Source organism: Populus euphratica, unplaced genomic scaffold (assembly GCF_000495115.2).
Source record: "Populus euphratica unplaced genomic scaffold, PopEup_1.0 scaffold13.1, whole genome shotgun sequence".
Taxonomy (NCBI): domain Eukaryota; kingdom Viridiplantae; phylum Streptophyta; class Magnoliopsida; order Malpighiales; family Salicaceae; genus Populus; species Populus euphratica.
Genome location: NW_011499872.1, coordinates 1,680,026 through 1,691,221, shown reverse-complemented (window position 1 = coordinate 1,691,221; position 11,196 = coordinate 1,680,026). Strand labels below are relative to the sequence as shown.

The 11,196-nt window shown below is 27.1% G+C and overlaps 1 protein-coding gene across 1 annotated transcript; it reads left to right on the top strand.

Annotated features, from left to right (window-relative positions):
- The first annotated feature begins 1,486 nt into the window (after positions 1–1,486).
- On the top strand, positions 1,487–2,686 carry LOC105127631 (probable calcium-binding protein CML35). Its single transcript, XM_011028996.1, has one exon. It carries the CDS (start codon positions 1,703–1,705, stop codon positions 2,327–2,329), a length of 627 nt encoding a protein of 208 aa, XP_011027298.1. The 5' UTR covers positions 1,487–1,702; the 3' UTR covers positions 2,330–2,686.
- The last annotated feature ends 8,510 nt before the right edge of the window (positions 2,687–11,196 follow it).

Genomic DNA, 11,196 nt, shown 5'->3' with positions numbered 1-11,196 from the left:
ACTACATTATAACATAGATTGAGAATTATTTTTTGAAAACTCTCATAAATTGGATGAAGAGCCCTATAATGTCCAAATAAGAATTTTTGGTGGAAAGTTTAAATTTTTTTGGATAAAATTAATATTCTTGGAAAACATCAAGGAAAGAAAGAGTAACCATGAGTTTTTTCTTTAATGTAATTTGTATGAGTTCTTGTGAGTTAATGTTATTAAGTCATTATTTTCTATTATTCTTAATTTTTAAATGAAAGTAGATTTATGATATTTAGAATTATCTTGATAAAGAATAAAATTTTTAAAACATTGCATTTTTTAAAAAACTTATTTTATTAGAAAAAAAACAACATTATGAGCTATTTGTTTATGTAGTTATTTCTGCTTTTGAAATAAATTACGGAAAATAAATATAGGGTAATTGATGAAATATTATTTATTATTTATAGAATTCATTATAATTTGCGTTTAAAATGCAGTGCCACTGTACGCAGCTTAAGGCTGCTTCTCCTTTTTTTTTTTTTCCCGCTATAAAGAGTGAACTAGTTTATTTTTCACCATTCACATAAACAGTTGAGACTGTTTTTATTGTTCAGCTGGATTAAGTTAGTTAAATCCAAAGTTAAATATATTGAATCAAATTTAATTTAATAAAATAAAAAAATTAATTTTTTATTATATTTTGTTAAAAAATTTAATATTTAACATTATTCAATGACATTGTATAAATTATAATAAGATCACTTGATAAAATAACATTTACAGAATTTAATCATAATCTTAATTTTATTATTTATAATATTTTACATTATAATGTTGCACGTTTAAGAAATTAATAAAATTATAGTTTTTATCGGATGTATTTCATACATGATAAAACTATAAATAATTTAATGAAATAATAAAAAATATTTTTTATAGGATATTATTTATTTTATAATATAATAATAATAGTTAAATTTACAATATCTAAATTAAAAATTATCAATATATATATATTTATACATTATAACATTAATTTGAAAAGTATTTTTAATTAAATATATTAAATTATTTTTATTTAATTTTAATTTCAACCATATTTTTCATTAAACATATATAAATATTAAAAATATTTTTTATAAAAATATTTTTTTTAAATTATAATTACATAAACTATTACAATATCAAACATATTTATATTTATATTTATAGTATAATTACAAAACCAATCAATAATTAAACTCGTTCCGCTTCTCCACGTTAAAATGATAATAAAAATTTATATAAAACAACTCACACAGTATATAAAAATAAACTCACAAACTGATCAACATTCCAACTGTCATACCACAGAAAAATTCATCTGACTAAAATACAATAATATAGTTTACACATAAATGACAAAAAGAAAATAATAATACCGGGAGCATCCACATATAAAAGCATTATATTATAAATATACATATAATATAATATACAAATAAATTTACAGCCACTACGCACACCGAAAAGAGAGAGAGAGAGACATATAAATAGTGTGCAATTACCAGGGAAGCTTCGTGGAAGCTGCCTCAAATGGCTGTCACCAGACTCACTACACTCCATTTAAACACTCACCTTATGCTCTCTTGCCCCTCAACCACCTCCTTTCATTATTTCTTTCTTTTCTGTCTTCTCTACACTAATTTTCTTCATCCGTGTCTCTATCAATTCTCTAAATTTCGCTATGAAATTCATCAAAAAACTCAGCCCGAAAAGCCTTTTCGGCTCCAAAAAAGACCGATCCATGGTATCCAGATCAGATCCATCATCGTTTGGCTCAGGTACCGCCTCCTCCTCCTCCGCGTCCTCCTCCGGTGAAGCCAAGACCGGTTTTCGGACTCCTACCAGCATTTTGCCACAGGTGTCGGGTGATTGGACCGATATCTCGAACGATCTTTATTTCGAGTTGACCCAGGCTTTTAAGCTAATTGACGGGGATAACGACGGCCTGGTCTCAAGAAGCGAGCTGGAGGCTCTCCTTACCCGGCTTGGAGCCGAGCCGCCGAGCAGCGAGGAGATGGCTGTTATTTTAGGCGAGGTTGACCATATTAGTGTCGAGGCGCTTGCGAGTCGTCTCGGCACGGCTTGCGAGCCGGCTGGGAACGATGAGCTGAGAGATGCCTTCGTTTTTTTTGACTCGGATCGTGACGGGAAGATAACGGCAGACGAATTATTAAACGTTTACAAGGCATTTGGCGACGAAAAGTGCACGTTAGACGATTGCAGGCGTATGATAGCAGTGGTTGATAAGAATGGAGATGGGTTTGTGTGCTTTGAGGACTTTTGTCGTATGATGGAGCTGCGGAGATGATCATGATCATGTGTGATAATTATATCATAAACTATAAATCATGTGATGATGGTTGCTCTTAGAAAAATGTCCCTTGATTTTCATTTCTGTTTTTTGTTTTTCCCCTCTCTGGGATTGAATTGTTTACTAGGTCTTGTGGGGTTAGTTAGGGAAATGAGATCTAGAAGAGATCAAAGAAAAGGATCAGTCAATCATACGGTTGTGATGGATGATCTTGTTGAGAAAATTGTACTTCCCTCAACCGTAATACGAGAAGAAAAAAAATCACAATTGTTTTCTCGTAATTATGTGCGAAAATGTAATGCTAGAATTCTTCGCTTGATGATCTCGCTATACAATTACTTATCTTGCTATAAATCACCTTATATTAATTTTTTATATATTTTTTAAAATAAAAAATACACAAAAACATGTTTTTTTTTCACATGCCCTGACATGCCCTATCCTTTTTATTGTTACGTCTCTCCTCTTTTAGGATAATCGATGTATTAAAATTATATATATTAAAATTTATTTTTAATATCAACTTATTTTTTATTTTTTAAAATTAATTTTTCACGTAAGCTTAAACGGTCACTTCGAATTTCAAAATAGTATTAAAATTATCTTAACTAAACTGGTTTTGTTTTTTAAAATATTTTTTAATAATTTTAAATTATTATTGTATAATAATGTTAGAAATAATTTTTAAAAAATTAAAAAGAAATAATATTTTAAAGAAAAATAATTTTTTAAAAATTAAAAAAAAAATAATATTTTAAATAAAAAATATTGAAAATTATTTTAAAAAATAATAATTACTATTTTTTTTTAAAAAAAAACCTTCTTAAACTCTCTTTCGCAAGAGGTTAATCAGAAGAAGCCCGATGTGGAGGTTCATCAGGAGTTGTCTCAAAATAAAACAGTACCTAAGGGCTTAGAAACCCCATATGCAGGTTCATCAGGAGTAGAATTGCCAGTAAATAAACGCCATCTTCTGTCTCAGAACATGGCTTTGTGTGCAGGTTCATCAGGAGCAGAACTGTCATTAGGGCTGCAGTTATTAGATAATGATTCTCAACTAAATTACTTTATATTGTGATTTAGTTGATTAGGGTTTCAACATCAGATATGAATCTCTCTGAACGAGGATGAATATTATTGTGTGTCGTTGAAGGCTGGGCCTAGTGGCACAGGCATGTAGACAGGTTGTACATCAAAATTACACTGTTTTTGATAAGGTTTTGATCAGCACCAACAATGGGGTATTGACAGCTAGCTGATGTAGGGGATTGCTAGGTCACGGAGAGTCAATTCGTTCATGTCAATTACTGCATCGTGTCTGATTCGGATTCATAGAATTCAACAGGATATTAATTTGATGAAATAAATTATAACAATTTTCAACAAAGTAACCTAGAGTTGAATTCCAAGACGGATATTAATGAAGTGGAAGATTGAAGAACAGAAAGAAATTTCTGTGCAAGAAAAACCCAGGAAGGAGGGAGCTTGGTGTCCCGATACATGGGTCAAAGGCAAGCATCTAGTCATTGTAGATCACCTCATCAAAGCTGGTCTCCGGTTCCCACCATCAATGGAATAAATGACTTGTAAGCAGAAATTCTTTGTAAAAGGTAATTCTCAATATATATAATGGTTTAGGAATTTAATCAAATCAATACTAGACAGAGGAACATGGATGAAAGGATAACATTGGATCCAATAATTTTAGGGATAAAATCCACGAAATTATAAATATGTGAATGACAACTATTACTGACGATTCTACTGGCAAGCGATATTTTTAATTATAGTTTATATATACTTTATTGCAATGCTTTATTATTATATAAATTCTCGGAAAACAATCACACGTCCTAGTTAAAATACTCTGGTCTTGGGAATGAGCAAACCCCGGTAACACAAGCCATGCTGCTTCTTTCTTTCTTTTTTTTAAGTTTTTTAAAGAATAATTATATTTTTATCAAATATTAATATTAATATTAATATAAATAATATTTATATCTCATTAAATATTATCAAGATAAAATTATTTTCTACACCCTTCTCCTCACAAAAATATAAAACTTATGGACTATAAATACATTATAAAACCTTAAAATTAAAGGTTCATAGTTTTATTTTCTACTATATATATATATATATATATATATATATATTTTAAAGCATTTTTCTCTAAAATATTTCTATATTTTCTCTCTTTAAAAAAAATTATTTAAATATTATAGAGTTTTATCTTTATCAAAAAAAAATTTAACATATTTCTATATTTTCTCTCTTTAAAAAAATTTATTTAAATACTATAGAGTTTTATCTTTATCAAAAAAAATTTTAACTATTAGTCACTAGTAACATACTGAACACTAAATATATACTAAAAAATACCTTAATTATGAAGAATAGATTAGATTGTTAAAACTAATGATTAAATTATTTAATCTAAAAAATTTATTTTTAAAGTGTTTGAATTTTTTGATACTTCAACAAACTTTAAATTCAAATTCATAAGTGTTGAGGTAAGAAATTTTTTATTTTAACTGATTTTAAAGACTAATATTTCATTGGATGAAATAGAGCCTTTTTTAATATGGAAAGATAAAAAGAAATATAAAAAAAATTCATAAATTATTTTCATAGTCATAGCGCAAATTGTAAAGGACTGATTTGGTGTGTGTTTACTCGTTTAGTTAAAAAAATATCTTTTAAATAAAAATATATTAAAATAAAACTTTTTATATATTTTATTTTTAATATTAATATATTAAAATTATTAAAAAATACCTAAAAACATCAACCAAGCAACACATAATTGAAAATCATTTTTTAAAACATATCAAAACACAAAAGCAAACCATCCCTTAATTATTTATGATGCATGATGTGTTTTTCAATCTCATGAGTTTAAATTTTAAAACCAATATTTTTAAAAATAACTATATATTTAAATAAGTATTTCTTTTAAAATGGAGCCAATAATTTTAAAATAATTATTGAAATAGCATAGCTTGTTGTGTTCAAAGAACAAAAACAAATGAAAATGAATTTCATGTAATCAAGACAAAAGCAGGTCACATTCAATTATTCATGATATCGTGAAGCTTTAACTCTCAGTGGAAACGGGCTGATCATAGAAAATTACTAGAGAACAGTACTTTGTGGATATTTGCCACACCGTTTTTACTGATTAATGTTTTTTTTTATAAAAAAAAACATCAAATGAAGTTATATGAACACAGGATTCCCTTCTTGATCCGTTGCTATATGATTATTCTAATTAAGCTGAATTATTCATTACTTCAATTTAATATTCCAAGTAAATATTAGGGTTCTTTCATGTTACATGGTCAAAAGAATGTCGTTAGTAATGTCCAAAAAGTTATTAGTTTAATAGTGTAAAATGATAATTACGTGGTATAGGGTATTTTTTAAAATATTTTACAGCTTAAAAATACATTAAATTATTTTTATATTAGCACATCAAAATTATCATAAAAAATTAAAAAAATATCAATTTAATTTTTTTTAAAAAAAATTAAATGCAGAAATAAAAGATATGCTAGACACTACTACAGGATCCCATCTGACAAGAGAAAAAAAAAAAGAAAAGAAATCTGATAATTATTTAGTAATTAATAACCATATAATTGTGAGCAGCATTATTACTGCTGACAATCTTGGAAACTCGGATCGGTCCATATTAAAAATTATAGTTTCTGTTGTAGTCTCTCCAATATAAAAACAAAGAATCACAATCGCAAAATAATTCTAGCACAGGTAGTAATGAACAATTATATGTTAATATTAGCCAATCGCCTGCACATTACTGTGCTCGTTTTCATATATTTGAACACCCGATTTTATTAATCGAGTATAGTTTACAATGACCAATTTGTACTTTAAAAAAAATTCACATTGGATACATTATATATGACTAATTAGTATTGTAAAAGAATTCTTTTGATATTGAAAACTTTGTTTAAAAATATTACTTGTGAAATTAATTAGATTTCTGATCAAATATATACTAATACTATTCCCAATTTGTTATCTGGATATATTATATATATCTAATTTGAATTACATAAAAATTCTTTTGGTATATTTTTTTTAAGAATAATAGTTGTGCAATTAATTTGACTTTTAATTACATATCAGTACTAACTTCTCAAACTTTAATACCATGAATTAAAAAAAAAACTCACATATCCTATAGCATCATAATCAATAAATATATCTAAAAACTATGTAAAAGAAATACATTTTCTAGAGTTTATAAAAAAATTAAATAACTAGATTTAATTTCTGTTATAGAATAATATAAATTATATTTTGAGATCTCATTTAACAATTTAAATTATTGGATTAAATTGATTCTTTGACATGTTATTAGAGATTTAATGACCAAACGGTTACGAATTTAAATTTCATCATCTATATTTATTTGATAAAAATTAAAAATAAGACAGTATGAACATATGCAAGTTTTAAGTTTAAAGAATCTTCAATTGAGAGGGTGTATCAGAGAATAATATAAATCATATTTTAGAATCTCATTTATTAGTTTAAGTTTTTGAATTAAATTAATTATTTAAAATTTTTACTAGTTTCATATTTAATTTAATTATATTGTTTGTTTTCCTTATCCTACTTCGATTTATTTTTTTAATTTGAGAGTTTTCAGCCCCTTTTCAAAAGATTTGATAATTATACTTAATGATTGGGAGAAAAACTTGATACTTGTGAGCAATTAAGCAGAGATGAGATATTGCATCAATGGCGTGTGCATGATTGTACAACCTTTTTCTCTTTGATTTATAGTAAGCTAAGACATTTTTTTTTTGCTCATGTGAGATGCAATAAAAGTCCTGTTTTCTGAAACCTTTGCAAGCTCAATTCAACCTAAAAAGAATTAACAATGACCTGCAAGATCACATCTTACTATTATTGGTGGTTAAGTCTTGTTTAATATACTTCATTGTTTATTAAGCTACAATCTTCATAGCCAATGAGCTTTGAAAATAACCATGCAATCTGCTCTATATTTGATTCAATGGATTTTAGATTATTCTAAGAAAGAATTCATCTGACACACGAATTGGTTTAAAAATATCTCTCATGGGTTATTCTCAGGCGACCCACAAGCCATGGCAATTCGCTTGAGAATAACACCATTTGCCACACGAATTGGTTTAAAAAATGTTCTTTGGATTATTTAATGGTGTTATTCTCAAGCGATTATCATGCCATGCCAAGATAATTATATCTTAATCGAATGTTAGGGTTGTTGAAACATTTACAAGTCGCTGAAAATGGGCGGTTGTGGCTTGAAGTGAGGGGTGGGAAAATTAATGGCTAAATGTTTGGTCATCGTAGTGGTGGGGATCACGATAGAATCCAGCCCTTTCAACCGCCCACCATATTAAAATGCATTATTGAATTAATCGAGTGCATGCAGGCTGGTATGAATATTTATATTAATTTAATAAAAAATTAAAATGTTAATATAAAGACAAGTTTTAAGAGTTTGATATCAAAAGATTTATTTTTTTAATTTCAGATTTGAGTTTTGTAATTGTTTATATAATAATTATTGGATATTTATATGATTTTTAATTTTAAAATCTATAAAATTAAATGAAAAATGAGCAAATTGTCTGAATATCTATATTAATAATAAAAAAAAGCATCACTATATAGTTTTTTGGCTTTATTATGGCTGGGAAAATGACGTTTAATGTCGATTAATTTGTCCTCTTTATACAATTAATAAGTTAAATAATATAGTCTTGATAAAGACGTCATAAGCGTTTCCTCCAATGTTAAAATCTTGTCCTCCTAACCTTTTTCCGGGAAACTTCCTTTGCCTCTTTCAAGAACCATAAAAATAATGGCTGGACTTTGTTGTTTTGGAGGTGGTTGACACTCGCTTTTAGATGGTTTTTTAAAGGGTTTTTGTTTTTAAAAATATAATTGTTTTAGTATTTTATGACGATTTTGATTTATTAATGTAAAAAAAATATAAATTTAATTTTAATATATTTTCAAATAAAAAATTATTTAAAAAAACTTGCATTTTAATTTTAAATATTTCAGGACAAATAATTGGTTTGAAACTTTAATTTTGGATCGTTGTGCATTTTGATATTAGTTGGATATAATAAATTGTTAGACCAATATTTATTTAATAATGAGTTAGCCTTTTACTTTGTTTTAAAAAGTCTTCCATGGCCATTTTACTTGAATACGGGAAAATCATAAATTTATCTCACACTTGTGATTTTGATGGAATTTTATTTATTTTTAATTATATTACTTTTTAAGAAACAAAATGTGGTTTAAAACAAAACTGGAAAACCTTTGAAGAATGCAACTGCGAGAGAAAAAGAACCAGGGACTGTATCAGAAACAGGCACAAAGTTCGAGGACTGAGAGCATGGTTTGAGCAAAAAGAAGGGAACGAAAGATGATTCATTTGAGAAACAATGATATTGGATTCCTCCCTTGCCTTGACTCCCATCTCATGAAGCTAAGTTGGACCACTTGCTGCTTGCTGTCAAAAAGGCAACCATGGCAGAATAGCTGGATTCAATCATGGAATATATATTCGAAGCCGATAAAATGTTAATTTCAACGTCTATATATCTTCCATAGTGGAAGGCCCTACCAGCACCCCATAACCTGAGATACGTGAAGTAAGCTCCAATATAACTTTCGCCAGCATCGTGATTGTGATTTAGACTGCCAACCATTTTGACTCTAATTTGAGTTTTAATGGAATATTATTGAAGGGGCCGCATGCGCCTTGACAATGACTCACGCAAATGGAAAAGGGAGAGTACTGTTCTAGCCATCGTCCCTCTTCATTAATGTAGCCGAAGGCAGCTCGCAGAGGGGAAGCAAGAGCCCTGGTTCAAAGCCTGAAGGATGGTTTAATTGGTTAAATTTTAAGTTTGTTTTTTTAATAGTTATATGTTTGTTTTTTTTAGAGTTATTGAAAGTTTATATAATTATTAATTAATTTTAAAATTTATATAATTACTTAAGATATATACAAACCGGCTAAAGTAACTGTTAATAATAATAATTAAAAAAAAAAGAAGAAGCCCCAGTTCATGTGGAAAGACACAATAGGTCAACGAAAGAACTGCAGTCTGGACGAATAATTCTGATTACACAGAGCTTGTGCCGTGGGGGACAGGACTCCAAAAGCTCACAAACCATTAACTTTGTGGGGCTGGTGAGCACACGTTAAAACTCTATCTGTTGTACCTAACGATATAGACTTATGGTTGGTATGGTAAACTGATTTTTTTTCTCTCTTTTTATTGAAAGAAAGATCTGAGCATGCTTGGTTAGAAATAATTTCTGGTTTCAATTAAAAGTTTGTTTATAACTTATAAATTATAATTTATACTGTACCCATTCTTCATAAAAGTTGTTTTGAATTATTTTTACTAACCTTGTTCTTAATTAAAGTCATTTAAGCTCGTGTTTATCATAAATTATTTATAAAATCAATTTTTGAATTATGATTTAAAGTAAAGAATCATAATTAAAAAATCATGCCAAACAAAATCTAAACTATTATGAATCTGAATTTGTACTGTTTAATCAACATAAAAAAAAAAGTCACAGAGAGAAGTAACCATATATTCATACATTATTTATTTTTATTAATCTTACAGATTTTTTGAATTAGTTTTCATGCATTCAAATTAATTTTTTGTTTCCCTTTTTATCAAAATAATTGTCTACTATATTTATAGAAATTACTCCTATGAAATTTGAAGTTTGCATGATTAGAAAAGAAAAATCATTTGCCAAACATATCAAAACCTTTACAGGGAATCTATTATTGTTTATTTTTTTATTTTTTTCTTGTTTTTTTTAATATAAATATTTAAGTCAGTTATGCGTATATCAACTAATCTCATAAATTTTAAATTTAATAATTATATAAATTTTATATAATTCTAAAATTTATAATATTTCAATCTATATTTTTTAAAAAATAAACTACAATTTCATATTTCTTCTCTCTTTATTTTCACAACAAGAGAGTGTCTATTAATCATGGCCCTCGTCCAGGGCGTCATTGGCATCAAAACTAGAGGTCCACCGTGAGTCTACCGACAAGGCATTCAGCCCATAGATGGTGCCGACATGAGGACGTGCCGACATGAGGGCGATGGTTTTGCTATCATTTATCAATGTTCTTACTCTGGGTTTTAACATTGAGCAAAGGAAAAACTAGATTCTAGTTTTGGATGAAATAAAAAAAATCCAAGCCCCATCCCCCAAAATCATGTCTTGAAAGCTTCCAAAACAAAAAAAAAAAATTACCGAAAAGATAAAAAAATATATAATTAAAGAGATAACAATAAAAATATAAAATAAATGTCTCTTTAATTTATATTTGTTTCTCGAAATTTACTTTTTGGGAAATTATTTTTAAATTTTTCTTATATTTCTTTATTATTAGAAAAGTTGGTTAAAAAAACATTTTCTAATCATTGAAAAATTTTACTTGGTTTCTAAAAAATATTTTTTTGAAAAATTTAAGAGGAAAATACTTTTAAAAAGTTGTGAAAAATTTAGAAATGTTATATTATTTGTTGATTATATCAAATTCGGTCCTCAAACTTTTGATTGTTATATATATTTTGTTTTGAATATTTATTTTTTAATTTCATCTCTTTAGTTTTAATTTTTATATTAATTTTGATCATTATTTTTATAATTGTTATTTGCTTTTTTCCTGTTATTTTTTTATTTAAATTTTTTATCTATCAAACTTGGCCCTTATTTTTTTGATTGTTACTTGTTTTATTTGAAATAATTTATAAAATATTAATTATTATTATTTT